The sequence below is a fragment of the Durotheca rogersii genome (assembly GCF_024521655.1).
Source record: "Durotheca rogersii strain YMJ 92031201 chromosome Unknown GGS23scaffold_30, whole genome shotgun sequence".
Taxonomy (NCBI): domain Eukaryota; kingdom Fungi; phylum Ascomycota; class Sordariomycetes; order Xylariales; family Xylariaceae; genus Durotheca; species Durotheca rogersii.
In genome coordinates this window covers 184,142-211,759 of record NW_026251261.1, presented here as the reverse complement: position 1 = coordinate 211,759, position 27,618 = coordinate 184,142, and the positions used below count along the sequence as shown (strand labels likewise).

Sequence of the window (27,618 nt, the reverse complement as noted above, 5' to 3'; positions counted from 1 at the left end):
TTTTTTTTTCCGCCAATAGACAATTTCTCCAGGCCACCCGCCCTACGACGTCAACTCGCCTCCCTAGCAGTTCCTATCATCAACGTGGACGGGCCTTATCGTCGAGGCAAATAAGCATGGCCGCCGGATGCCCAAAGCATGGGTACCCGGTGTAGGAGAGCAAGTTGGACCGGAGAGGGTTCAGCGGCATGTAATAGGTATGTTAAATGGTTAAGGTGTGTGCAAGAGGGCGCCCACGTAGACGGCAATAATCAGCAAGTGACGAGGGCGATTGCGACGTCGTTCCGTACGAGCACGGTCCAGGCTACCGAGGCTTGAAAGGCAGACGCCATACTACTACTATCCAGTCTCCTGTTCATACAGGCGGCCGACGCAACGAAGCCACCACGACACAGTAGCTCGTCTGGTTGCTGATAGTTCGACGACCGAAACACACGTCGATAGAGGAGTGAGCTAGATTTGCCTTAGGGAGATGGATTCGCGCCTAATCTGTGCCTTGCCTTGCCACCATGCCAGTACAATTCATCAGAGCCCTTCCCAAGCGGCCAAATTGGAACCATCACGCCACTAAGCCATAAATACCACCAAAAAGAGAACTCCATTCGTTGCCCAGGAGAGCCGGTGAGGCCCAGCAGGATAAGCATAACCTGCCGAAGCTGCCCCAAATCCTTCATAGCCCTGTCGGCCGACCGAATCGGCCAGGCCCTCCCATACCAGGTATCCAACCCCCCCATACTCTCACTAGCAAGTATATTGTCGAGTTCCATTGCTCGACGTTGCAATAGGGCGTCGTGTGTGCTTTCCCCATCTACATATCCGAGATAAACACGTCGATTAGGCGTAGTTGCGAACTCCATTCAAAACCCAGACCTCGCCATTCCCGACCTGGCTAGCGGTGCTGTCTATCTCGATCCCGTCTGGCTGCAGCTACAGACTCTCTGTAAGTATGTCCTCGGCCCAGAGAATCGGGATGACTTACCACTTTGATACCGTCTCTCATCTCCCACCATATCTGCCGATCCCCGTCTAGGAGGGCCGTGGCCTTCTCTCCCTCCGTCCATGGGCTCACGGGGACGACGTGTGCCTCGACGAACCTCCTAATGTTCCTGTGCGCCCGGTCTCGCCCGTCCCCGCCCTCGTAGGCATCCGCGCCCAGGGCCTTGTAGTCCTCGGGGTCCTCCCACGGCTTGCGCGGCAGCTTCTCGATGGCCGAGTTTCGCGGGGCCAGTACGGTGCTGTTCAGCGACGAGTTATCGAGGCGCGACGACACCGAGCCGACGTCGCGCGTAAATCCGGCGAAGATGTTGATGCTGCGATCGCGGCCCATCACGTCCGAGATCAGCACCCCTCCCTGGGACGGTGGCGGCTCGGGGCGCTTCGGCTGGTCCGCGGGGGGGACGACGGGGCCGACGGGATTCATGACAGGCGTCTGGTCGAGGACGATGGGACGCTGCAAGGCGGCGGGCTCGGCAGATACTACGGTTGCCAAGATCTGGAGACAGCACAGCACTAAGGGTCTCATCGTTTTCCGAACGTAAAACTCCTCGCGCCTAGGGTGTAGAAAGATGCTATACGCTGGTGTATAGTGAGGTAGACGATTTGGCCGCCGGCTAACGGATGTTGGTGAGCAAATGGAGTCGCGGATGTGGTGAGCTGGTGGCAAGTTGTAGGTATGTACCGGTGACATACCCAAGCCCCCACAACTTTCAGCTCAAGTGACATCACCACGAGTCCAATAGCTGAGTAATACTCGCGAAGTGCATTATTTCAAACAAGTGCATATTTGCATCTACGCAGGTATAGGCAGTATAAGCTATCGGCTCTCAAGCCGCCGGGCGTATCATCGTGGAAAAATATTTGAGCCACCGGGCCGATGTTCCTTTCTACTTGTCCTACAAGGACTCTTCGATGCGCCGTAAAACCGCCTACCTAGGCATTGCCTATCCTCACGATAGCCGCACCGCAGGTACATCATGGTTGGCTACCTATCTAGGGTCCACTATTACCCGCCAATTCCAGGCCCGACACCTTGGGCATTCTCATCCGGCTAGGGGCTGGATCTCTTAACGGGCGGACTGCCATCGAGCGAAGGGGTCGGGTATGGTGAGATCGCATTTCTCGCTCGGTAGAAGGTTCTTCGGTTATGCGCGTTTATCACCTAATTCACCAGCGGTGTCGAACCAACGGGATCCCGTGCTGCCTAGAGAGAGGGGTTCGCCGGACTATCGAGTAGGATGTTGCCGATTCTGGTGCACTGCCGCGGCGTAGTATTCATGATCAGCCGTCGAGGCAGCCAGCTGGTGGCTGGCGTCCCGTCGCTTGTTCGACTCTCGAGGCCGAGAAGCCATCCGCCTAAGGAGGGCTCGAAACGACGATGCAGGATCTACCTATCGCACAAGCGCGAGCACTTCTGTCGGGAGGGCCGTGACCGCATCGAGGAGGTCAAGTCACTAGGGGGACACGTCGTAGCGAGGAACTGGACGTCGATGTTAGTGTTGTAATTGCCAAACCGGAGATGGGATGCCGGGCCACAGGGACAGCACCACATACCGGCCGTACCGGTAGCAGGGTTGGAATTTGTGTCGTCGTTGCTAGAGCAAGGGCGTCGACGGTCACGATAGAATGTTGGAGGGGGATATGCATAGGTAGGTGAGCTATGTCGACTTTCACATGTAAATGCTGAGCGCTATGGATATGAGAGAGAATGTGAGGTCAGATCAGCGTCAATCGCGTCCTAGAGGATGGTCATCTGACACGCGAGGCGGCTTTGTGGGGGAACGGCCGGTTTCGTATTGCCGTCCGGGGCGCGGAGGTGCCTATAGGATGTAGGTAGGTACCTCTTACCACAACGTTAGGTAGGTACCTTTGGAGGTACATTATGCGGGTAGGTTAGGTACATTAGGTACCCAAGGTACCTGATTCTGCGGAGGCTGCTAGGTCGATCACATGCAGAATCCCCCAACCTGCCGGATTCCCAACGGGAGGCAGACAAGTACAGGGTACCCGAACTAGCCTACCTTAGGTACCTGGTCTCCTAATTGCTCGTGACTTGTCGCGTGTGGGGAAGAAGGGTTCAAGACCGCCGACTTTGCCTTCCCCCCCGTTGGGGTTGTGGCTTCCAGATCCGTGGTGGTCCCATTTTATCTGGGGGCAGGCGCCCCCGGGGGGCGTTGGAGGATGGAGCGAGGCTAAAGTTGAGGGGTCTCCATCTGCAGAAAGGGGAGCCTCGGCATTTTTGCCGAAGCGTATTACCGGGACATTCGGCGTAGGTACCTACGACTCGCGCTTAGTGACATCACGTCCTCGGCTGAACATTGGGCGAGTGCGTTGTACCTCTCCGCCCAGCGCGCCCCCCGTGTCCTCTCCCCTTATTCTACGTAGTGGACGAGGGCTTGAATCGCGTGCCAGTCGGCGTCCCCCTAACCTGAGAGGTAGGTACCTGGGTAGGTACGGTAGGTTAGGTACGGCAGGTAACGCAGTAGACGGATGTACTTGGGAGGTTGGTGGAGGCAGGTACCTTCTAAAGGTGCCACTTAGCAGGCAGGTACCTCGCCGAGTACATGTAGAGTTCGCCCATGCGCCTGCTCGGCACGAGCTAACTTACACATGTAGCCAGAGCTCGGACGTCCCTGCCTGGCTACATACCTACGAGTACACGCCTGCACCTGGGGAGCGTGCTGCTGCGAGGCAAGTACCGAGATACCTCCTTCTGCACCAGCCCCCTGCGAGGAGAGTCGACCTCGGCTCGGCCGCGCGCGAATCAGCTTGTCAGCAATTCAAAAGAGAGCTGCCTCGAGCCTGCAATGGCCAACGGGGGGGGAAACTGCCGCAACCCCATATCAAGCCCCGACAATTCCGTGCCCGCTACCGCTCTCTCTTGTCTGTGACGCTTACAACTTCTCTTCTTCTTCTCTTCTCTTCTCCCTCAACCCTCAACCCTCCACCCTCTCTCTCTCCTCTCTGTTTCTTCCATCACAACTTGCTCATACTTGCTCCTGTCCGTCTTCCTCTTCCTTCGTCCCATCATCGTCGACCGCCCGTCAGACAGTGTTGCCAACAAACAATTCACATATATACACCTTCGAATAAACGCACACGCGTGCCCGCACGCTTTACGTCAATCAGAATGGCGCCCCGTGTGATCGTCGTTGGCGGTGGCTGTAAGCTCCAGCTTTCTCTCACACGCCCTTCTTCCCTCTCCGCCCCGGTGTTAAAGAGGTTGCCCGTGAGCTAACCGTCCCATGCAGTGTCCGGTCTGAGCGCTGCGCACACGATTTACTTAGCTGGCGGCAATGTGGTGGTCCTCGACAAGCAAGGTGAGTTTTGAGACTTCCTCCCTCCTTTTTATTTTCTTGCCGCGGAATATACCGGGTTGCCGCGTCCCCCCCGGCTCGCAGCGGCTAATGCAGTTATCTGTCTAGGCTTCTTTGGAGGAAACTCTACCAAGGCCACCTCGGGTATCAACGGCGCCTTGACGCGGACGCAGGTCGAGCACAAGATCCAGGACAGCGTCAAGCAGTTCTACGATGATACCCTCAAGTCGGCGCGAGACCAGGCCCGGCCAGACCTCATCAAGGTCCTTACCTACAAATCTGCCGCTGCAGTGGAATGGCTGCAAGATGTCTTCAACTTGGATCTGACCTTGGTGTCGCGGCTCGGGTACGTACAGAAGAAACCAATTGATTTGATGTCTCGTCGCGTTATTTGTTTATCGCTTCCCCGATCCTTCCCATCAAATCCAGTGACACTTATGCTGATGGACTGCACAGCGGCCATTCTCAACCCCGGACGCACAGAGGTCATGACGCGAAGTTCCCCGGCATGGCCATCACATATGCCCTGATGCAGAGGCTGGAAGAACTCGCCGAGACCGAGCCGGAACGAGTCCAGATCATTAAGAAGGCCCGTGTGACTAGCTTAAATAAGGAGGGCAACAAGGTCACCGGAGTTACGTACGAGTCTGACGGCGAGAGCGTCATTCTCAACGGCCCCGTCGTCCTCGCTACTGGTGGTTACGCCGCGGATTTCGGCGAGAACTCCCTATTGAAGAAGCACAGGCCCGATACCTTTGACCTCGCTACCACCAACGGCACCCACGCCACCGGTGACGGCCAGAAGATGGTTATGGCCATCGGAGGAAACGGTATTGATATGGACAAGGTTCAGGTCCACCCTACCGGTCTCGTCGACCCCAAGGACCCCGGCTCTAAATGGAAGTTCTTGGCCGCCGAGGCGCTGCGCGGTGAGGGTGGTCTTCTGCTTAACGCCGACGGCGACAGATTCTGCGACGAGCTCGGCCACAGAGATTACGTCTCGGGCATGATGTGGAAGGAGAAGGACAAGGGCAAGTTCCCCATCCGGCTCGTCCTCAACTCCAAGGCCTCCAAGGTTTTGGACTTCCACACTCGCCATTACTCCGGTCGTGGACTGATGAAGAAGATTACGGGCCGGGAACTCGCCAAGGAGATCGGCTGCACCCCCGAGCACCTCCAAAAGACCTTCACCACATACAATGCCATCGCGGAGGGCAAGCAAAAAGACCCGTGGGGCAAGAAGTTCTTTCACAACCTGCCTCTGGATATCAACGACGACTTCCACGTCTCGCTGATGGAACCCGTTGTCCACTTCACCATGGGCGGTGTCGAGATCAACGACAAGGCTCAGGTCTTGAACACGGAGAAGAAGCCCTTCGAGGGTCTCTTCGCGTGCGGTGAATTGGCTGGTGGCGTCCACGGAGCCAACCGCCTCGGAGGCTCGTCGCTTCTAGGGTGCGTTGTTTATGGTCGCGTTGCTGGTGATTCGGCAAGCAATTACCTATTTCAGCAAGCGCTCTCCGGCGCAACCGGCGTGGCCGGAGCCGCCCAGCGTCTCGGCCAAATCTCGCTGCACATCGACCCATCCCAACCGGGCAAGCTGTCCGTCGAGTGGGGTAGTGGTGCTTCTGGTAGCGGAGCTTCTGGCTCGTCGCCGCCGTTTGTCGACCAGAAGACGACCGCCGCCGCCGCCGGCCCTACAGCTGCGTCCTCGGCGGGCGCATCAGCCCAAGCCACGACGAAGGCTCAAGGCCCGAAGCCGTTCGAGGTACCGGAAGAGGAATTTACGATGGAGGAAGTAGCTAAGCACAACAAGAAGGAAGACCTCTGGGTGGTTGTCAAGGGTGTCGTCCTAGATGTGACGAACTGGCTTGATGATCACCCGGGTGGCCCCCAAGCACTTCTTAACTTCATGGGCCGAGACGCGACGGAAGAGTTTGAAATGCTACACGACGACGAAGTGATCCCGAAGTACGCCCCGGAGCAGGTAATAGGGCGCATTAAGGGGCAGGAGGTAACGCTTGAAATCTAGGCGCGGCGAGCAATGACCATCTGCTCGTTGCATCGAGCCATTGGGTGTTAGTTACTATGATTGACGAAAATTCCCCATATATCCCCTACGCGGGAGCACTAGAGTCGGGAAGGGGGGGGAGCAGTGGAAGCCAAGCCAGGCGGAGGCGCTTCTCTTGTATTACATCCCATGGCTGTACCGATAACTATTTACTTTGATTTTGGATGCAGCACGCTGCAGCTTCGAGGTGTATATATATATATATATATATATTATCACTTTGCCTTTCAAACCTACGTACTGTCTAGGAGTACTTTTGCGGTCTTGTTACTCGACTTCCATAGTAGGTTACTACTAGTATATCATCCTAAGTGAGCTCCAACGATGCAAGAACTTTGTGGGATCCGAAAAGGTCCGTTCAGTCGCCGGTGCCACGCAAGATGTATCATTCATTCATTTCTCATTATCAGTACTCTTCTTATGTTAGCTAGTCGAGTCACATTTGCACTTGGCGGGGGCGCCGTCGCATATAGGTATATATCCGGTACGAAGCCACGCTATATAGCAGTGGCAACTCTCCCTCCCCCTGGCAGCAGCTCAGCCATAGCCGGGAAGATTGGGGGGATATCCTATTCCTACGGAGCAGGGCGGATCCCGCGGCGGCTTCGTCCAACTGCCGTTTCGCGAAGACCCGCCGCCCGTCGTCGTCATCGTCGCCGTCTCCCCCCCCCCCCCCCCCGGCCGGCTGTAGGCGGCGCGTGCTTAACGGGAAGCGCCGGTTCGAAACCGCGCCAACGCCCCGCTAACCGACGCGGAGGAGCGGCGGTCGCGTCCCCGAGCCGTACGTCTCGCACGGTCCCGCCATGTTGCGCCCCGACCGCGCGGGCCGAGCCGCCGGGAGGCAAGACGGACGGATATAAGAGGGGTTAAGAGGGGGCCGAGGGGGCGAGAGGGCGAGGAATGCAGGGATACGTTCGTAGTGACCTCGTTGGTTGTTCGTTACTCTACGGCTTCTAGATCAAGCAGATTATGCAGAGCTACCCCCGTGCCCTGGACGGCGTGTGTTCTGCGGCGTATGTCTCGCTTACTCTGAGGTGGGACGTTGAGCTATCTCGCCGGCCTCTCGTCTCCCTGCTGAATAGTAAGGGGCGGTCTTGCCACATTGAGTAGTGCTGCTCGGGGGCTCTCCGACTCTAGCTACCTGCGCACTGTTAACAACGCCCGAGTGCATCCCCTTCGGAACCTGTCATTGTTACGTTCGGCGTTTTACGCGGTGCTTTGTGAGAGTGCCTCGCCCACACACATCTGATGGCATACACTCTTCCGAGAACGCCAGCTTGATCTCAGCACGACCCGTCCTCGCCCCGAGCACTTGAAGAAGCGACGTTGAATCGATGTTGGAGAGCCCAGCGAAGTGGAGGAAGGCGAGGAAAGAAATGCCGCGTCATCTTACGACGCGGAGTGACTGTGCAGATTGCCCTACCCAGACCGGCAAGGAGCGAGCGCCCTGGATCAACGATTCAAGGACTAGCTGCCTGTATGAAACGTTCCCTCTGGGTAGCATAGCTGGCTACTATGATAGATTTCAACGCAAACTACGTAACGGTTCTCACCTAACTGGAAACCCTCTATCGGAACTTCCTACCTAGCTTAGAGAGCCGAGATATGGCTTTCCAATGTGACGAATTAGCGACTTCCAGGGTCGCGGACGCACCCCCGGCCGTTGATTTATGGCCGCCAGCGTCAACTGTAGAGTTGTCTCGATGATAGGCGAAATAAGACTCAAGGTACCGCCGTAGGGGGCTCCTTAATTGGACCATCGCTGGCTTGCTTCAAGTAGTGGCGACGCGGGTAGTAACACGCGCGGGTGGCGGGCAAGTAAGTAGTCGAGCTCCTCTCAACGTTAGCTGTGTGCATAGCACCCCCAACCGCGTCCCAGGGACTCGGGTTGAGGGTTGTTCTTCCTTCCGGCTGTGGCAGGGGACCGCGCCTACGTAGAGGGTGCCAAAGGTAGCAGGCCAACGAGTCCGCAAGGGGATAATAGACAAGCAAGCCGGCGTCGCGAGTCCCGAACACCTTTCTCCGTCTTTCTCTATGCCCTTCTGCCGCCACACGATATTGACGACCCCCGGCGTCGTGTAGAATTAAACGGACGTCCTCGACCTAAACACCCTCCCTGCCATACCCTCTTGTTTGCCCCGTGCAAGTTGTGGTACGTCGGGCGTCGGTGACGACGTGGACTTACTGGCGTTGGACCGACTGACTTAGCCCCTGGGCCGACAGCTAGCCTAGGCACAACGCGCGATCGTGCGCCGTCGACACCAATGGGCGTAACAGCAAGTCAATAAAGTCGAAGGAACACTTGTGGTCGTCGTGATGATCGTGGCCGTCGTGGCGAACTGACCATTGAGGTTAACGCGACAAGTCGTTTCTTATTAGGAAACACTATAGGCAAATAGCCCACGGCCTCGAAAGATTGGCGTCGAGGACGCGGCGCATTCAAGGTCCGGGAGCGAGAGACGGCACAGGCGTAGTAAGCCCAAGAGCGAGCTTCCTGATATGACGTTGCGTCGACACACCCCTGGCCGGGCTGGCAACCAAGCCCTTTTTACCAGGGACGTTGCCAAAGATAGAACACAAACCCCCTTTTCCGATGGCTTCTGAAAAAGCCGAACTGACCGGTCCCAAGTAGCTGGTATGGCGTTACTGCGTTTTCGGAGGAAGCGAGATAGGGGATTGACGGGATGAGCTGGAGCTTAATAGGGAGGTGCCGCGACGATCGTCGGTAGAACCTGAAGTGCCCTTCTCCCCCCGTGAGACGACAGCACGAGATGGCTTTCGTGTTGTACGAAGCGCCGGGGTTTATTCTATGGCCTCGATTTTCTCGTGAGCGTGAGATACGGCTGAGCGAAGGCAAAGTGGTGTTGGAAGTACCGATTTACTGGGCGGCCACGACAGGGGACGTAGGGAACATTGGCCACGGCCGGTCGCCCTACGCCTGAGTCACCTTCGTCCTACATCGGATGCTGAGCTTCCCGCTACGTCGTAGCCGAGGGAGATTCCCAGGTCGTGGGGATCTGTGAGGATGTTGTCCCTTTTCTAGACCCTTATCTAATCTGCCTATCGGGATCTGCTTTCGGGCCACGCGCGATTATTCGCCGGAGCTGAGCTGCCCAGGTCAAGAAAGGGAGGAGGAGGAGGAGGCGGGAGGGAACTCTCGTCGCCAACCGACAAAGGGCTTCGTGGACAGCCCAGGCCGATACGGCCGTGTGCCCAGTTCGCAGCTCGTTGCGAAGCACGGGCGAGCAGGTTTGTGAATGGCCCCGTCGGTGGTACCAGAAGGATCCAAGCCGCTCCGCTCTCCCCCGCGGGCCCCGACCAGATGTGGATGGAGGCGTCAAGGCGGAAGGATGTAGTCTAGACTTGGTTACGCTGGGGCGTCTCGGAGACGAATAGCGGGCAGAGCCGTTCTTCTCGGGGGCTTGGGTGGCTTGCTCTTACAGATCTGCTCTTCTGGATCCCCTCCTCCCTTGGTGTAGTTGGGTAAAGAGAAGAGGGATCGAGACAGACGTTTGCTTTTACCATCTGCGCGAACGCAAGGATGATGGGGGGGGGGGGGCACATCACGCCGCCATTGGCCGCGGGCTGTTTCTCTGTCGAAGAGTGGCTTGCCCGCCTTGCCCCCCTCAAGACCAACGTGTGATCTCCGGACAGTAATCGTCTCCAGCGCGCCATGGCATTCGTTCCGTGGCATTGGGTCCGAGTTCGACGGCGTACGTGGTTGTCAGCTCGATGACGTGAGAAGGCGAGAGGCCTAGGCCCGTAGGTATCCTCCCCCCTCGTCTCCCTACTACACGTACGCACGTATTACCTACACGCTCGCCCCAAGCGTGCTGGTGATGACAATAGAAAAAAAAAATTACTAGTCACGATGGAGAAATGATCTTGATATACCCGCCCAACACACCGCTCGCTGGTAGGCAGGTTGTCCCAGGTCAGGTCCCAGGCCGGACCCCAGACGAGAGAGGACGGGTGTGAGAGAGAAACCCCCGCCAGCAGACTGCCCGAGTACCACCTGCAAAGCACTACGGGCCAGCCGCGTCTTTGCTTTGGGTCCGATTGGATCGCCATGCTGCCGTCGATTAGGCTACATACATATGTATGAGCATGTACATGCACGGGCGTACGTGTGTGTCACGATGTATGTGATGTGCGTTATGGCGGTATCCATGTAGGCGTCCGCAGGCAGGGTGAGAGCTGTGCCCAGCCGAGACGAGTGAGAGGGGAGGGGAGGGGAGGGGAGGGGGGTGGTTGTTGTCGTTGGCGGTGGTGATAGTGGAGAGACAAGAGAGAGAGCAGAACCTCGATGCCGCCGAACGAACGACTCCCGGATTTCGGCTTGACGGAGGGAGGAAGGAAAAAAAGATGGTGAAGCTGTCGAATTGTGGTGAGCCAGGATTTCCCGCTTCCGTCGTCGAAATGGAGGAAGCTTTCGTCAGCAAGGGGGGGGGGGGGGGGGGGGGTACTTCGAGGTACCTAACCTAATGTACCTAACGTAGGTAAATTAGGTAGGTAGGTACCTCCTCTAGGATGTGCCTAATGTACTTGGAACTGAAGAGTCCCACGAAGCGTGGCCACAAGGTCCGTATCAGTACCGCATCTGGTCAGGAGGGTAGGCGGGTATCCAGTACCTCTTAGAGAACCCGGCTTTGGCGCGAACCTCGTCCTACAGCGGAGAATCGAACCTATCCTTCGTTATATAACCTACTGATCTCCTACGTGTAGGTAGGTATACAGGCACATCGAGGTCGCATGTACGCAATACTCATAGTAGGGAGGTGCCTAAGGCATTCGATAGGGTAGGTACCTAAGGCCTGCACATTCAGGCGTCTTCCATGGACGGCGTGTGTGTACTATACGTGTAAGTGCCTAAGGTACCTTAGGTGCTAGTATGCATGCGCCTATACGCATATACCGTACGCCATATGCATATACATAGGTAGGAATGTACTTACCTCCTACCTGCAGGTACCTAGGTACCTGTAGGCACGGAGAAGCAAGAAATATGAGGAGAGGATGGCTTCCAATCCATCTCCCATCTCTCTCACCTTGGCTTCTTCCTCCCTCTCCCTCTCCCTCTCCCCATCCCCATTTCTCCCCTCCCTTCTCGACCTGCCCGGCCCCAACGTGCTTTATCACAGGGAGGGCCGCGGGCTCGGCGGGGCTTGGCGACGGCCACCCCGGCGCAGGCTCGTGCAGGCTCGTGGAGACTCCCACGCCTGGCATCCATGGGTCATGGTCGCATCGTGGAGGCCAGCCTACCCAGCACCAACCCAGCACCAACCCAGCAGCACCAGCAGCACTCTTTCGACCGTCTTCCCCGCAAACCCGTTTCTGAGGATCTACGGCTCCAGCTGGCCTGGCTGGCCTGCTCGCCGCCTCTCTGCTCCGACGACCCAACCGACCAACCAGACCGCATCGCTGCCCACACCCACGCCCTCGCGCGCGCGCGCATCATGTAGGCTCTACCAATATCGGTGCGCATGGTATGTCGCGTATCTGTGTATAGGCAAGTCTGCGAATGTGTACGGGCCTGCTGGCGCGTGTGTACGAGTCGAGGCGCTCGCCGGGCAGAAATTGGACAGGACTGCGAACCCGTCGTCCAATCCCGTCGCGACGGCGGTCGTCATAGTTGTTGCGGAGGAGTCGAACCACCGTAGGTACTTTCCCACTCTCTTCCCATCCACTCTACACCCCATGATCCCGAAGAAATGCGGCGCTTGCGAGTCGGATTGCCCACGTCCCTTGATGCTGCGTTACCACCTAGGAGACGTCTGCAGCCCGGAGTCCTATTATCTGCGTTCCCAGTCCTGAGAATCTTGCTCGCCAACATTGCCCAGCTGCAAGCGTCCGCATCCTTCGCCAACCCGCGCCGCTCGCCGGCGACGCTGGTTGCGGGCGCCGGGTAACGAACCAGCAATAGGCCACTCGGCAGGGACGCGCGACGCTGGACCCCATTCGGTTCCCGTGCCTCTCTTGGGAAATGACTAACGAAGAGGCGGTCGAAGAAAAAAAAGAGTAACCCCCGACAGCTGCTAGGGGGACTAAAACGTGTTGAGCGAGGGCACGAATCCTCTCCTGGAGCCGCCGGTCTTCTACCCTGCGCACCCAAGACTTGGCAGAGACAAATGGCGTACATGCAAAAGTTCTCCTACAGCGAATCCAGCGTCTCCAATGATCGCCCAACCCAACGGGCTTCAGACGACCCCGATAGAGGCTAGTGTCTTGTCGTCGCCTGTTCTTCTTTGTTTTTAAGGGGGGGGGCTAATTCGAGGCTATTCGTAACCAGCTGTTCCGTGCATGGATCGCATGGATGGGTGGGCTGCCAGTGCAGTGTCGATAGCGTAATAGCGCGTATGGCTTGTAGGTAACTCGTGCTCCCTGGCCAGGTCTCCTACCCACCCTCCCAGTCGCGAGGTTGCGCGGGAGGCAAACAATCCGGAGCCAGTCACCCACCACATGTGGCGTGTGTTGCCCTCTTCTCCCCTCTCGCAGGTCGTTCTGTAGACTACCTAAGTATGGCTGCCATGTGCCCGCGGATATGTGCCTGATACTGGCGGTTGGCATAGCGAGTGTAGGTACAATACCTCTCGCAGGAGGGCGGTCGGCGACCCTGGGCCTCGATCAGCGATCGTGTAGGCACTATCTAGGTATTGCGTCGGGTGCCGGGATGTAGGTAGGTATGGCACGAGAGAAGAAAGAGAAAAAAAAAAGGAAAAACAGAAAGAAAAAGGAGCGGAAAGGGGGGGGGACCGGTGGCTCGCTCTCATTTCGCATATTCAAACAGCCGCAGGCCTGGCTCGCTTGGTGGGCTAAGCGTCGGACATCATCACCATGGCCCTCTGCGCGAGCGAGGCTGGCAGACGGGCTCAGCCCAGAAAGGCCAAGGGAGCGGCGGCGAGTTGGCGGCGAGTGGCAGCGAGTGGCAGCGGAGTGGCGGTGAGTGGCAGCGGAGTGGCAGAGAGTGCCCAGAGCGGGGCTAAGCCGGAAAGGAAGAGAGGAGGGGGGAGAAGAGCCTTCACACGAGACGGGGTGCTGTGCTGTGCTGTGGGTGGGAGGAGAGGAGGAGGAGGAGGAGGGCCAGGATGGAGATCCCACTTGTGTCTACCTCCCTATAAGTAGGAAGAGGTACCTCCGCCACCCAGGTACATGTCGTACCGCCTACACGCATGCCTACACGCATAGGTGCATAGGTACCAGGCACTGCTAACCTGCGGTACACGGTACACGCATATACCTTTACTTGTATCGGCTACGTAGAGGTACCTCCTCTCTCTCTTCTCTCTTCTCTCTCCGACTCGCTTAGGAGGAGGGGACTGGGCCCTTTGTCCAATCACCTCCCCCCCCCCGGCCTCTCTTGGCCCTCGCACGTTGTTTCTCGTGCTCCCCATCGCTTCCCCTGTGGCTCCCTTTTCCTCTCTTCTCTTTCTTCCCCCCCCCCTCCCCAAAGGGGTTGCGCTGATCCTGACCCTCTGGTTCTTCCTCTCCCGCCCTTTTCCCTCGCCGCCCTTCTTCTCCACCTCTATTATTACTACCCACTACCGGTTCCATTCCCACCTAACCGTCCTGTCCTATCCCGAACTGTCTCGAGAGATCAATGGGACGCCCGCGACTGTCGACGTCGACCCTCTCTGCCGCCCTCGACACAGACGTCGCCCTATCTGCAGTGCTGGTTTGACGTCCAACCCTCCCCCCCCCCCATCCACCATGGCGATAGCCATGGGCTGGCACAAACCCGACAATGTCGCCGGCTCCTCCGCCCCGGCTATCATGGTCGGCCTCTTCGTGGCTACCGGCGGTCTCCTGTTCGGATACGATACTGGGTGAGCATCGCCCCTTTCTCTCCCCTCCCCTCCTCTCCCCTCCTCTCCCCTTCTCCCCTTTCTTTCCTCTCCTGTTTGTTGGCCTTGTCATCCAGTCCGAGGGCGCTAACCCGGTGCTCGCCTCGCCGGGCTTTTTGCGCAGCACCATCAACGGCATCCTCGCCATGCGCTCCTTCAAGAGCCAATTCAGCACCGGGCACCGAGACGTCAACGGTTCCTTAAACCTCTCCCCCGCCGAGATCTCCATCATCGTCGCCATCTTGAGCGCCGGCACCGTCGCCGGCGCCATACTGTCCGCCCCCGCCGGCGATTGGATCGGACGTCGCATATCCATCATCGCATCCATTGGCGTCTTCTCCTTCGGCGCGATATTCCAGGTGTGCGCAGATGCTATTCCGATGCTGTTGGCGGGCAGGTAGGTTTCCCCGGCGCCCCGGCAGCCGTGCGTCCGGGATCGCGCGTGTGTGTTGACGGTGTTGCCGTGTAGGTTCTTTGCCGGTGTCGGCGTCGGCGCCGTGTCCGTCCTCGTTCCCTTGTACCAGTCGGAGATGGCCCCGAAATGGATCCGTGGTACGTTGGTGTGCGCATATCAATTGTCCATAACCTGCGGTCTCTTGGGCGCCTCCATCGTCAACCTGCTCACCGAGAGGATGGAGGGCCCGGCCGCCTATCGGATTCCCATGGGCCTTCAGCTCACCTGGGCCTGCGTCCTCTGCCTCGGTCTCCTCATCCTGCCCGAAACCCCTCGCTTCCTCATCAAGCGAGGCGACAAGCACGCCGCCGGTCTAGCCCTCAGCCGTCTTCGCCGTCTCGACATCACCCACCCCGCTCTCGTCGAAGAACTCGCCGAAATCGAAGCCAACCACGATTACGAACTCGCCCTCGGCCCCGCCACCTACCGTGATATCTTTGTCGGGACGCCCCATCTCGGTCGTCGGACGCTAACCGGCTGCTGCCTCCAGATGCTACAACAGCTTACCGGCATCAACTTCATCATGTACTACGGCACCACCTTCTTCACCAGCGCCGGCGTCTCGAACCCTTTCCTGATCTCCCTCGTCATGAATATCATCAACGTAGCCTCGACGATCCCCGGCTTGTTCGTCGTGGAAACGTGGGGTCGCCGGAAGCTACTCCTCGTGGGCGCGGTAGGCATGGCAGTGTGCCAGCTGATCATCGCGATATTCTCCAGCGTCGCTAGCGACTCGCAGAGCGCCCTCGTGGCCAAGCTCCTCATCGTCTTCGTCTCCGTCTTCGTCTTCTTCTACGCGGCTTCATGGGGACCCGTCGCCTGGGTCGTCACCTCGGAAATCTACCCCCTCAAGGTCCGAGCGAAGTCAATGTCGGTCTCGACCGCGTCTAACTGGCTGCTGAACTTCGGCATCGCCTACGGCACCCCGTTCATGGTCGAAGACGGGTATGGCTACGCCGCTATGGGGGCTAAGGTCTTCTACGTCTGGGGCGCCTTTTGCGTCCTCGCCGCCGTCTTCGTATACGGCATGGTTTACGAGACGAGCAAGATCAGCCTCGAGCAGATCGACGAGATGTACGAGCGTGTCCCCTTCGCGTGGAAGAGCAAGAAGTTTGAACCGAGTTGGAGCTTTCAACAATTGCGGGACGACGGATTTGCAGACAGCGGCATCCCGCCGCCCGAGCACGAATTGCAAGCGTCGCGCACCACTACCTCGACGACAACCGAGAGTGTGCAAACTATCCATACGGAATCTACACCCAGTGAGAGTCAGAGCCAAGACGATAAGATATTGCAGCAAATGGGCCACGTCGACTTGAGTTATTGATCCCTGGTCCGATCTTTAAAAAAGTAAAAAAAAATAAAAAAAGGCACGTTTCACGACACAAGCATCTCCCCGTCATGGCCATCACAAGCCGCCCTTTCGGAGGTGGGGGAAAAACTACTAGGGTTATCTGTTCTTTGGAGTCATACCGGAAATATCAGCGTAGGTGTTCATCGCGATGGAGTTAACGGCATTGGGAAATGGACTATTGGGGAATCATCCACCATAGGATTTTGTTTTGGGGACGGCGGCTTTGGTTTTGGCGGCACAACGGGCATCATCTCAATCGGATGAAATCACTCGGGGGGAAGGGGAACAATTACTGATTCATATCGAGGTAATACGGACAAGCCGCTGTTAAAAGAGGACGAGGGGCGCCACCCCCGAGAGCGCATGCAAGGTCCACCCCCCTTTCCTCCCCCCTCCCCCTCTCACCCCTTTTTCTTCCCCTACTCCCCCTACTCCCTGCCCCCTTTTGTATAGGGTTTTAACCTCGTGAGCGGCGGTATCACGTGCTCTTGTAAGCTGGATTGATCTATTACCCAACATCATTGGCCTCGACGGATGTTCCGTTCCTGTGTATCATGGCCTACACGGACGAAGTGGCCGAGCTTATTGTTGATGGTGGCCAAGCGAGTCAAAACAGAAAAAAGAAGGAAAAAAAATAACAAAGTGTTCAAAAAGTGCCCGCACACCTGCCCGTCTGTCTGCTACTCTGCTAGGTCAAGCCGGCGATGATATGTCTCTCGTGTCTCGACTCTGCTCGCTATCCGCGGGCGGTAGATACCCAATACCCCCACCCACCGTAAGGCTTTGCGAGTAAGTAATACGTGAACCACCACGTCGACCAACCCCCTTCTACTGCCCTCCCGTCCGCTCCTCCTCTTCTCCGTCCCCTTCTCCTTCCCGTACCCTGGCAAGCCTCGCCACCCTTGCCTAGTCTCCCCCGACGAGGGTCGTCAACGGTTTGTGGCTCCCAACCCGGGGGCCCAGGCTATGGGGGTGGGAACGGGACGCTGTCTGTGTGTGTGTGGCCTCGGGAGTGCAGAAGCAGGGCTGGCGGCGGCGGTAACGTGGCGCGACTAGGCCTCGTCATCTCGCGTCGCGGGCATCCGTACGCGGGTAGAACCACGGGCAGCATCGTCTCCTCCTCCTCCCTTTTTTCTCCTCTCCTCTTCTTGCGCTCCCCGAGTCTCCCCGCCCGTAAGGGGCGGCATGCTAGCTAGCCGGCTCGCGCTGCGTAGCCCCCCTCCCCCTCTCTCTATTACACATACCATACACCTCTACCATATCGTACGAGAAGAGGAGGGGAAAAGAATCAAAACGCGACTTTGTGGGCGTATGTTGGTATATCAACGACGCTGCAATGCCTCCCCCCCCCCGCCGCTCTGGCCGCTGTTGGAGTATCAATAACCTGCCTGCCTCCCTGCCCGCCTGCCTCCCTGCCTAGTTGTGTGTCGATAGATCGGTCTACGCCGCGATGCCTTGAAATGCAATTATAATATACCGACGGGGAATGGGGAGGCACCGTGTGCCTCGCCATATCTCAGGGCTGACGAGATGGAGCCGCCGTCGTCCCCATCTGCCGCCTCTTTCTTTTCCTTTCCCTCCCCTCCCTCCTCCTTCGTCTCTCCCACACCCTACTTGGTAGGCAGACATTTAGGATGGGTAGATGGAAAGGATAATGTGTGCCCCCTTCATCCCTCGATACACCCGCGAAGGGCCTCTCGCCCGTAAGCAAGTAAAGTTAGGGGCATTACGCTCCCCCTTGGGGCGGGTTCGTCCATGCATATGTGTGTATGCGATGACGGGGTATTAATCGTCCGTAGCAATCCCTGCCAGCGCAGCCACTGCTTTTCCGTATCCCTCCTTCGGCCCTCACATTACAAGCGCGGGTGGTCTCTCTCGATAAACAACGGATAGCGAACAGCGACACCAACCTGACGACGGCCAGCGCCACCCGCCACAATCTACGGCTAGGATTCCTTTCCTTACCCTCTATAGGCGAGGTACGTGAAGAAGAGCAGCGCCATCCAGACGACTCGCCAGGTCGTCGTCAAGATCTCTCTCACGACGACACCCATGGCGCCTCTCGAGCGCAGCGACGACGGCGACGACGACGATGCCGGTCGCCAGGCGCCTCCCCGCCCCAGGCGCGCTCCCCGCCCCCCATCGTCGTAGTACGCGTCCTTCCGGATCTCTATGCGCGGGCCTCGGCTCTGGGCCCAGCCCCACTTGCCCTTGGCGGAGGAGGCCGAGGCGGACGAGGGCAGCGACGCGCCCCCGCGCTGTGGCGGCGCCGTCCCGTTGGACGAGGAGATGGACTGGCCACGCGTCCGCGTGGACGGCGCGCGGGCCGAGGGGAACTTGGACGACGACGTGCTGGAGGTGACAGGGCGCGTGTCGTAGGCGGACCCGTCGCCGTCGCCGCTGCGCTCGTCCTTCGCCTTGAAGATCGGGAGTAGTGCCGCCGCCGCCGAGGACGGGCGCTGACCGGGACCGAGGGCGAAGGTCTGCAGGTTCAGGACGGGGACGAGAAACGCGCGCACTATCAGCACGAGCACGGTCAAGGCCCCCAGTGCGGCGTACGTCATGAACATCGAGAGCTGGTTCGGCAGCAGGCAGAGGTGGGTCTGGAGCGTCGTTCCTGGGGAACCCGGCAGCGGGATTCCCTGGCCGTCAACGGGGTTGTACAGCGAAACCATCTGGAAACCGGGTGTCGGGACTCCCATCGCCATGCTGAAGCTCTTGACCGTGATCTCGCGGGTATTCTCCTTGTCCGTATGCACCACCTCGCAGTAGTCGTGGTCATCTCCCGAGAAGGTGTGTCTCACGTTCCCAATGCTCTCTATCAGCATGATAGAGTCCTCCAGGCTGAGCACGTTCTTGTACTGATAGCCGTGCGAGATGCTGATCGCGTTCCGATGATCTGGGATTACCGGTCCAGGCTGGCCCTTGGGCGGCGGAGTCGGCGGCCAGTGTTCTCGGAGCGGACCGCAAGGCGTGCCGGGGGGTCGGTATAACGGCACGTGTGTCAGCAGGACGGTTGGGAAGTCGGGCACACCCTCCCCCGGATCGATCGTCGGTAATTCATCGTAGACGACGGTGTCGAGGTCCTCGACCTTCTGCTCAAAGACTAATTCCTCGACCTCCCCCCGCCAGAACCGCAGCTCCTTCTGGACAGCCCTTCGCTTCGCCGCCTTGGCCTCTCTCAAGAACTCGTGGGCCGGGGCGAAGATGGGCCGCAGATCTACCTGGTCCTTCATGCTTGAGGTGCCGGCGCTCAAGGACACCGTATCGACGGACACGAAGGTGTGGTTCCCGATGACGTCGATCCTGTTCGTCTCCCCGAAGTAGGCGCTGAATCGATGCCTCGTGGGGACTTTCACCTCGGCCCCGAAGCCGAGATCGTGGTTCCCGGGTAGGCTGGAGATGAGCTTCCGCCCCCGTTGCCCGGGACTAGGAAACCTGCCTCCCAGGCTCCAAGTATCGTAGAATATGCTCCCGAACCGCGCATACTCCTTCAGCCAGAAGCTTTCGCCGTACTTCTTGCGCCACTGGTTCAGGTACCTCTGCTCGTCAGCCGGCCGGTGTCCCTTCGCCCAGACGGGATCTTCGAAGTCCCCGTGGGCCGTCTTCCACTCCCTCCCGCCGTCGAACAGATCGCCCAGGAAGAAAACGGTATCCGGCCGCAGGACCGTCTGTAGCTGCCTGTACGACCGGCGCATGTAATTGTCGGTTATCACGATGGTCAGGGGGTTCAGGGGCCAGGGACGACCGGGGTAGGAATGCGGGTCGATGATCTGGGGGTCCGCGACGAAAATGAGTCGGTGCGGCGTCGCTCCATCGGGCTGCAATATAGTACGAGTCAATATTTCCCGCTTGGCCGCCGGTAGAGGCCCGAGAGACTTACCCAATCCTCCCAATGGTCCCAGTCGCAGCTCCGGACCCGACTTGCAAACACCCACCGCTCGCCCCAGAGCAGGACGAGCACCCAGAGGGCGACGAGCAGGTGGGGGAGGCTGAGGAGGCGGCGCCGGACCATGTTCCTCCTGAACTGGTAAGCGGCCCTCATGGCCAGGCCGTAAGCTGCGTGTCTCCCCCGGCCGCTGGCGTAGGCCCAGAGCTGGACCAGCATGGTTCTGGCGCCAGAGGATATGTCGTCGCAGATGGAGTGGAGTTCGGCTTGGTTCCGGTGGCCGTACTCGTACGAGGAGGACGGGACCGGGAAGGCAGACGACGGATAGCCGTAGCCGTTGCTATATGACGGCGCCATGGCGTCGGAGACGGGCAGCCATATATGCTGCGCAGCAACCGAGCGAGTGCAGAGGTAATGCGTATATGTGAGTTGCGCGTATGGGCGGGTTGAGCGTGTATGTGGTGGGTGTGGACACAACAACCACTTATCCCGACAGGGTTGATCGATGCGGACGGCGCCCTCGGGGAAATAAATAATCACAACGTGCGGGCCTCGGCGGACAGCCCATCTAACACCTGGCAAGTCAGCGCGCCTGTTCGGAGTCAGTCAGCGTGTGCTATGGCGAGGCGACACAGATCGTCTCGACGGGGGGGAGGGGGTTTACACGTAGGGCGTTGCGGACACGATGTGAGCAGGGAAAGAAATAAGAATGGGTAGGGGGAGGTTGTTGTTGACGGAGGCAGCTGGCGCTGACGACGGGCCCAGATGGCGCCAGGTGGACAGCGGCCTCTAAGAGGTTGGGTACCTATACTTAGCGCTTGCCTGTTACCCCGTGCCGTACTATCCGGGAGATGAGCTAAAGAACAAAGACTACCAAGTAGCGCTGTTAGGAATCGAACCTATCCTTCGTTATATAACCTACTGATCTCCGGGTTGCCCTGTGTACCTACATAGAGAGAGGGAAAAAGTCAATAATACGCTGCGCTCGCTGAGACGGCGAGAGAGGAAAAGTCGCATCCAAATCTAGAGATATATAGGTAGGTATATACCCAGCCCGGCCGGCACACGCTACCTACCTCCTGGTAGCCCTCTCGCCAACCCCGCTGGTGTGCTAGGTACTACTGCTAGTCCGTAGACACGTACGCGGACACGCCGCTGCACCTCCCATCGACAACCCATCATTAGGTGGTGAGGCAGTGAGTCTGGCGAAATGCTGTGCGCCGGCCCTCTCGCCAAGGACGAAGCCCACTCGACTGTGCCAACTAACTAACCCATCCAAACCAGGGAACCTCGCCTCAGTTCGGCAAAGAGCGAGCCGATAGCCCCGGACACATCTCCCCCGCGTCAACGGAGCCCGGGGCGCCCGGAGCGCCCGGAGCGCCCTCCGCCGGAGCACGCCAGGTGGGAGAGGACACGCTACCGAGCCGACCCGGCGGGATACACCAGATAATACCTATGCCTAGTCGCCATCATGGTATCCTCCCCTCCCAATCCATAATAGAAGGAAAAAGGGAACCCAAATAGAGAGGCAGGCAGTAAATAGCACTCGTACGTGCAGGCCCATCACGTCTCCCCCTACGTGGGTAAGGGGGCAACCTCCAATCATAAGATGTGTGCATACCCGACCACCTGAATTATTAAGTAGACGTGGGCGTAATCACGAGAGCAGACCTAAAACGTCCAAGTGAAGGACTCCCTGACCTCGAATGCAATCGAGCGCCTAGGTAGGAAGGACGGCCGTCGGTCAGTGTCGACGATACGGGTGAGATCTTACCAGGGGGGCTGTGCTAAGCGAGGAGCGGGGATGCTCACCTGATGTCTGTCGCCGACGCAGCTACCAGGACCTTAAATGTACCCTCCTCCGCGATCCACGCCGGTACCGAGTCGTCGTAGTACCCGACCGCGTACTTGTCTAGCGAGACCGTGATATGCTTAGTCTCGTCCGGCTCCAAGAAGACTTTTTCGAACGCCACCAGCTCCTTCTCCGGCCGAGGCAGCCTCGACTTATCGTCTCGGATGTATATCTGGACCGTCTCCGAGCCGGCGACGGCGCCTGTGTTGGTGACCGCCATCACCAGGTGGATCGGTGCCGATTCCGTCAGGACCTTCCGGCTGAGCGACGGCCGGCCGTATTCGAATGTCGTGTACGACAGGCCGTGGCCAAATGGGAACAGAGGCGCGATTTTCGACCTGTCGTAATGCCTGTATCCGATATACAGGCCTTCGCCGTATAGCACGCGCAGGTTTTCACCAGGCCAGTTGTGATATGCGGGGGTGTCCTCGAGCCGACGGGGGAAGGTTGTCTGCCGTACAGTTAGTCAATTCCAATATTGCCCCCGTCCTCGGGAGAGGTCCTTGTCTCACCGGAAGTTTGCCGCTGGGGTTCTGCCGGCCGAACAAGACGTCAGCCAGTGCATTGCCGGCTTCTTGACCCTGGTACCAAGCCTGGAGAATCGTTGGTACTTTGTCTACCCAGGGCATGCTCACTGGCGAACCGGACTGGTTAACCACAACCGTCCGTGGATTGGCCTCCACAACGGCTTCTATTAGGCGATCTTGGCTCCCATCGGAAGGGAGATCCATGGTTTTCCTGTCGTAGCCTTCTGACTCCCACTCGGCGTCAAGACCGACGATGACGATGGCAACGTCGGCGGCCCTTGCCGCATCGACAGCTTGTTGGAGATAGTCGACCTGGTCCTCTTCCTTGAAGCCGATACGGCAGCCACCGTATTTATGCGTCATGTTGAACGCCTTTTGCTTCGAGATCGGTCGAAGCTCATTTGTCATCTCTACTCGGAGCTCTATCGGCTTTCCGGCTTGCATTTCTACTTCCACCATGTAGTCGATCGAACCGTCAAACATCGCCTCCCCTTCCTCTGTCCAATCCCAGAGGTCGAGAGCCAATTCGCCGTCGATATATAGCCGGCCTGGTCCGACGCTCATGAAGCTGATCGTGTGCTTTCCGGTGGCCCTCGACCTCAGATACGTGGTAGCCACGGCCGACCATTCGGGGCCTAGCTGAGCGAGCGGCGCCGAGTCCCATAAGAAAAGATCGGTATTTGTCCGTGTCTGGGTGACGGCTACGTCGCCTTGGAACCTATCGCCGCTATACCATTCGAGAGTGACGCCGGGCTCGCCCGATTTATCGGTGCAGAAGGGGGATGCGACCGGGAGCCATTTGTGAATATGACAGCCTTGGGCATACACCACTTCCCGCTGCGCGACCGCCCTGATGCTATCGAGCGGGATGGTGTTATAGTATGGATTGAGACTCGCGCTGCCGCCACCGCCAGCGATCGCTCGGTTGGAATTTGGGCCGATGACCGCGACTCTGGTGGTGTTCGGGTCGAGCGGCAGGACTTGCCCACGATTCTTCAGCAGAGTGATGCCCTCGGCTCCCACTTCGCGAATAAGCGCCCTCGTCTCTTCTCGGTTGTCCTCGCGTTCGGCTTCTTCGATCGACATATCGCCCGATTTCGTACGTTCGACAAGGGTTAGGACATTCTCTACCGCAGCATTTATGTCGCCCATCGTGAGTCTGCCTTCTTCGACGGCTTTTAGGGCTTTCTCGAAACGCCACTTGGATGAGAAAGGGAACTCTATATCGCATCCGGCCTTTATAGACTCTACTGTAGAATTAACGCCGCCCCAGTCCGACATGACAGTGCTAAGAGGCAGCAGTTAGTCGGGTCTCGATTCAGGGGAACCGCTAGGAATCTTACCCGTCGTAACCCCATTCTCCTCGGAGAATATCTTTAAGTGTGTGGCTATTCATGTCGGCGTGTGTCCCGTTGATCAGGTTATACGACGACATAACGGCCCAAGGGTTCGCTTCTCGTATAGCGATCTCGAAGGGCCGAAGATAGAGCTCTCTAAGCGGCCGCTCCATCAGCAGAGAATCGATAGTGAGCCGGTGAGTCTCCTGCTCGTTGGCGACGAAATCTGATCGTCAATTAGTTAGCGATCCAAGCAGCGGGGACGTGGGCGACGCAAACGTTTGATGGTGGCAGCAACCCTTTTCGACTGGAGCCCCTGGATATATTTCGAGGCTAGCTTGCCGGTGAGAAGCGGGTCTTCCGAGAATGATTCGAAATTTCGGCCACCGAGAGGATGTCGATGCATACAGACCGTAGGCGCGAGGAGCACATTGGCTGATCTGGCCTTGGTCTCGTCGGCTAAGTGTTGGCCGACTGCGTACAGAAGCCTCTTATTCCATGTCGCCGCCAGCGAAACACCACAAGGGAATTGGGCCGCCTACACAGATGCTGTCATTAAAGGAGGTCTAACCCCCTCTCGAATCTCAGAACTAACCTTGGTACCTCCGACGAAGATACCGCCGCGAGCGCCATTCGGGCCATCGCTAGTCTTGATGGCCGGGACGCCTTTAGACGGTATCGACTTTGTCCGCCAGAAGTCTGCGGCGGTAAGCAATGACACCTTGGTGTGTTAGTAAGCAGCTTATAACGCCCGGTTCATCAGACCAAATATACCTTCTCCTCCAGAGTCAACTGAGCTAACTTCTGCCTCGCTACTGACCGGCAATCATTGGGGGGGGAAGGCTTCGAGATCGGACTTCCGGGAAGGGAGTACTCGGTATCTGGTGTTGTGTTGGTGTCGACACTCTCGAAGGGAGAGGCGCTGGGATCCGTCCCCTCGGAACGCTGCTCCTCGATATACTCCATAGTCGAGCGACGGCTTTCTGTGACCGTCGAAATCTGAATCTCCAGGAAGAACGAACGAAAGGGGTACGCGTGATCGGCAGGAGATCTCGACTGTCTCCGAAAGCGTCAGACTCGGCGTCGATAGCGAGGTAAGGGGAGGTGTTTTAAGATAGCCAAACGGCTCGTGAAAAGCTCAGTTGTTGAAGGGGGACAGAGTGAGAGAGCCCTACGGGCGGAGCGAGGCCGTTTAATGAGCCCAGTCCCGGGGCAATGCTACCCCACGAAGATATAAGAAGTCAGGAATGAGAGACGAGTCAAGAGCGCCACTCTAGATCCGGGCGCCGAGGCCGAAATTGACCTTGCTTATGTACTGTCGAGGGAGCCGTGGATACGACGTCACGCCTGAGGTAGTAAAGGCAGCTATCTATCGAAGTATATGACGAGATACCTCGGTACACCCACGAAAACAAGGCAACAACACTGCATGGACGGGAGCTATACAATATGGCATTCGACTAAGCCGAGAGAGAGAGGGGGGGAGGGAGGGAGCACTGGTGGTAATACTACTCGAGACGGGCACCTCACAGATACACGGCTGCTCTGTCGAAGAGGCCGTCCCATGTTATCAAGGCTCTATTAAGTCTTGATCAAATACGTACAGATGCCGCGAAGCCGCCGAGGGCGAGGAGTGGGGATAGATTGTAGGCTGAGGAGTCTAAGTGATCCTTGGGTCGCTTCTAGTGCACAAGCAAATGTCACTTGACATGATTATCGCTGAGGATGCTATATTGCCGGTCCCGACTAGGAAATAGCCATGTCGGCAGGGACGGACCGGATGAGCGTCGTTTCAGGGTACATGAGCGAGAGAGGACGAAACAGAAAGCCACGGCTACGTCGGTTTCGCGCGAGCAGGGTGGGGGGCCGCTGCGGAGAGTTTCATCCAGTCGGACGGGGAATACGGAGTGGGTGATGATCTGGTGGGCAAGGCGGTCTAGCGAGCCAAGATCCCAGGTAGATCGTGGGTTCGACAAGGAGTGGAAGTGGAGTGGAGTGGAGCGAGCAGAGGACGAAGGGTGACAGTCTCCCGGTTGGACCACCGCCTTTCTCTTAGATAAGAGAGGACGAGCGTGCAAATCGGGAAGATCCAACCCTGAAGGCATGACAGACCTGCCATTCGCGGCCACCGTCCATGCGCCTGTTGGACCCTGTGCTGTATGTAGGCAGGTATATATATATAGACCCAGATGAACCGATTCTGGGTTGGCGGGTTGGACAACCACCGAGACGTTACCTCGCCCACGGCGAATGCTCCGAAGAGGCTCGGCAGCCTGGGACACCGGTGAGCCAGACACATGCGGTCGAGCGCGAATCGGCCAGCCCTGGCTACGCTCAGGGAACGCCAACGTGGTGGGCGAGACCTTTTCAGACGAGAGGCATACGGGCGTACATGGCCGGCGAAGGGGCAGTGGCCGCTCTCTCTAGACCTGGGCGAGTAGACGGGCCAATATTGGTAGATACCACACCCATGCCTCGTCTCGTGACGATGACGCGAGAGGTAGTCGACGGTACCGTCGACAATCCGTCCCGAGCACATATGACAGGCAGGGGCCGGACATATCCTCCCTTCACTCCGAGCTGACTCGTATAATATCAGATTGGAGTCGGGAGAGGGGGACTAGGGTTACTTTGGTCCTTGTCGTCGAACACCCCGCGCCCAGACGCAAGATCGGTACCGTCTCACTCGAGGCGAGAGTGAGCGTTACCAGAGGCAGGTCGAGGCGTCGACCACCCAGTCTGACCATTCCATTCAGATCTTGCATCATCGCCATCTCTCGCATTAGGTGCGTGCGTGGATCATGATTGCGTGGGATAATATAGGCATGCATGTTACCGCGCCGGAGGAAGCGTGTGCGAGAGCAAGTGTGCGCGTGTGCGTGCGAGCGAGAGGAGGGTGTGTGTATGGGCGGGCGGGTTATCGTGGGCCAGAATTCAGGATGTTGGAAGTTCCAGTAAACGTACCTGATGGACCGGTACTGTATACCTACCTGCCTCATACCTCCTACATGCATACACACATGCATATAAACACACATGCATGTATACACACATATATAAGACCGGGTTCCTTAGGTACCTAGGTAACTACCATACGGGGGGATGGGGGTCTACCGATAGCATGTTTAATATTATTACTATCTCTAAAAAGGATTACTATAACTAAAAGTATTTTCATCGCGACGCTAAAGTGAATTAAACTTAGGATATAATATAAGTATAATACGAATATTGTATTAATCTAGTAGCTCTTTCTAAAGATAGAATAGTTATCTTATATAGTATTAAGTTAAAATCTATATTTAAATTAATAAAATATTAAAAAGATAACGAATACCTATTTTATTAAAATAATTATATTATAATACTTATATTAAATTATAATAAAATCTATATTATAACTTTTGCTTTAAGTATTTTATACTATAGTAGTATAGTAAGACATGCCTTCTTGATATATTACGTAATACGCTACGATAGGCATTATGCCTATATAGAGTAACTATAGCTCCTGTAAGTACGAGCCATACGATACTTATCATTTAATTTAATACTTAACTAGATTATTAACTTTATTATTTTTACCTTAATTAAAGATTCGTCGTCTCCTGATTAATATATGTATCTTAACTATGAACGCTTAAGTCGCTTCGTTGTACCGTTATAACCAAATAAGTAACTTTTACGTTTAATTCCTTTTCTCCTCTTATTTCTTATATCTTTGAGCTAGTAACTACTACATCTCTACGACCAAGGGATATACCTAAGATATAATAACTATATTAAATTCCTCGTCTCTCGATTAATATAGTGATACTAGTTTTATCTATCTTAGACTATCGTACGTATTATAGTCTTCGATAAAATATACTTTCGAGTAAGCTTATCTGGGACTCCAGCATCGCGTACGCTCTGCTTCTTCTCAATACTTAATAAAAGTATTTATTATTATTACCTTATTTAAAGGTTATATTTATATA

General features: G+C 57.0%; 7 protein-coding genes across 7 annotated transcripts; 4 read left to right on the top strand and 3 right to left on the bottom strand.

The window, feature by feature from the left end:
* Positions 1 to 834: 834 nt before the first annotated feature.
* GGS23DRAFT_600188 (uncharacterized protein) lies at positions 835 to 1,522 on the bottom strand (the record flags this gene model as incomplete). Its single annotated transcript, XM_051519028.1, has 2 exons — positions 835 to 927; positions 980 to 1,522. The coding sequence occupies 2 exons, from the start codon at positions 1,520 to 1,522 to the stop codon at positions 835 to 837; spliced, it is 636 nt and encodes a 211-aa protein (XP_051368376.1).
* Positions 1,523 to 3,522: 2,000 nt separating this feature from the next.
* GGS23DRAFT_584605 (flavocytochrome c) lies at positions 3,523 to 6,658 on the top strand. Its single transcript, XM_051517330.1, has 4 exons — positions 3,523 to 4,160; positions 4,248 to 4,316; positions 4,422 to 4,659; positions 4,770 to 6,658. The coding sequence occupies exons 1-4, from the start codon at positions 4,127 to 4,129 to the stop codon at positions 6,343 to 6,345; spliced, it is 1,917 nt and encodes a 638-aa protein (XP_051368375.1). The 5' UTR covers positions 3,523 to 4,126; the 3' UTR covers positions 6,346 to 6,658.
* Positions 6,659 to 11,060: 4,402 nt separating this feature from the next.
* Positions 11,061 to 12,423, top strand: GGS23DRAFT_309421 (uncharacterized protein). Its single transcript, XM_051512785.1, has one exon. The coding sequence runs from the start codon at positions 11,401 to 11,403 to the stop codon at positions 12,196 to 12,198; it is 798 nt and encodes a 265-aa protein (XP_051368374.1). The 5' UTR covers positions 11,061 to 11,400; the 3' UTR covers positions 12,199 to 12,423.
* Positions 12,424 to 13,933: 1,510 nt separating this feature from the next.
* GGS23DRAFT_309197 (hexose transporter) lies at positions 13,934 to 16,287 on the top strand. The gene is made up of 3 exons (XM_051512783.1): positions 13,934 to 14,207; positions 14,350 to 14,622; positions 14,695 to 16,287. The coding sequence occupies exons 1-3, from the start codon at positions 14,092 to 14,094 to the stop codon at positions 16,004 to 16,006; spliced, it is 1,701 nt and encodes a 566-aa protein (XP_051368373.1). The 5' UTR covers positions 13,934 to 14,091; the 3' UTR covers positions 16,007 to 16,287.
* A 1,483-nt stretch (positions 16,288 to 17,770) lies between these two features.
* GGS23DRAFT_309117 (uncharacterized protein) lies at positions 17,771 to 20,936 on the bottom strand. Its single transcript, XM_051512782.1, has 2 exons — positions 19,917 to 20,936; positions 17,771 to 19,854 (listed from the first exon to the last, which is right to left on the bottom strand). The coding sequence occupies exons 1-2, from the start codon at positions 20,277 to 20,279 to the stop codon at positions 17,995 to 17,997; spliced, it is 2,223 nt and encodes a 740-aa protein (XP_051368372.1). The 5' UTR covers positions 20,280 to 20,936; the 3' UTR covers positions 17,771 to 17,994.
* Positions 20,937 to 21,593: 657 nt separating this feature from the next.
* GGS23DRAFT_607371 (glycoside hydrolase family 3 protein) lies at positions 21,594 to 24,604 on the bottom strand (the record flags this gene model as incomplete). Its single annotated transcript, XM_051520041.1, has 7 exons — positions 21,594 to 21,642; positions 21,735 to 22,225; positions 22,287 to 23,589; positions 23,645 to 23,864; positions 23,918 to 24,176; positions 24,234 to 24,359; positions 24,413 to 24,604. The coding sequence occupies 7 exons, from the start codon at positions 24,602 to 24,604 to the stop codon at positions 21,594 to 21,596; spliced, it is 2,640 nt and encodes an 879-aa protein (XP_051368371.1).
* Positions 24,605 to 25,125: 521 nt separating this feature from the next.
* On the top strand, positions 25,126 to 26,567 carry GGS23DRAFT_584585 (uncharacterized protein). Its single transcript, XM_051517329.1, has 2 exons — positions 25,126 to 26,184; positions 26,238 to 26,567. Exons 1-2 carry the CDS (start codon positions 25,773 to 25,775, stop codon positions 26,441 to 26,443), a joined length of 618 nt encoding a protein of 205 aa, XP_051368370.1. The 5' UTR covers positions 25,126 to 25,772; the 3' UTR covers positions 26,444 to 26,567.
* Positions 26,568 to 27,618: the final 1,051 nt, after the last annotated feature.

Bases quoted from the DNA above. Each gene is read 5' to 3' on its own strand.
- GGS23DRAFT_584605 (XM_051517330.1), top strand. From the start codon at position 4,127: ATGGCGCCCCGTGTGATCGTCGTTGGCGGTGGCT. The intron at 4,161-4,247 runs GTAAGCTCCAGC...CGTCCCATGCAG, and splicing joins GATCGTCGTTGGCGGTGGCT to TGTCCGGTCTGAGCGCTGCG. The intron at 4,317-4,421 runs GTGAGTTTTGAG...TTATCTGTCTAG, and splicing joins GGTGGTCCTCGACAAGCAAG to GCTTCTTTGGAGGAAACTCT.
- GGS23DRAFT_309421 (XM_051512785.1), top strand. From the start codon at position 11,401: ATGGCTTCCAATCCATCTCCCATCTCTCTCACCTTGGCTTCTTCCTCC.
- GGS23DRAFT_309197 (XM_051512783.1), top strand. From the start codon at position 14,092: ATGGCGATAGCCATGGGCTGGCACAAACCCGACAATGTCGCCGGCTCC. The intron at 14,208-14,349 runs GTGAGCATCGCC...CTTTTTGCGCAG, and splicing joins CTGTTCGGATACGATACTGG to CACCATCAACGGCATCCTCG. The intron at 14,623-14,694 runs GTAGGTTTCCCC...GTTGCCGTGTAG, and splicing joins CCGATGCTGTTGGCGGGCAG to GTTCTTTGCCGGTGTCGGCG.
- GGS23DRAFT_309117 (XM_051512782.1), bottom strand. From the start codon at position 20,279: ATGGCGCCGTCATATAGCAACGGCTACGGCTATCCGTCGTCTGCCTTC. The intron at 19,855-19,916 runs GTAAGTCTCTCG...ACTATATTGCAG, and splicing joins GGGACCATTGGGAGGATTGG to CCCGATGGAGCGACGCCGCA.
- GGS23DRAFT_584585 (XM_051517329.1), top strand. From the start codon at position 25,773: ATGCGCCTGTTGGACCCTGTGCTGTATGTAGGCAGGTATATATATATA. The intron at 26,185-26,237 runs GCAGGGGCCGGA...GTATAATATCAG, and splicing joins GTCCCGAGCACATATGACAG to ATTGGAGTCGGGAGAGGGGG.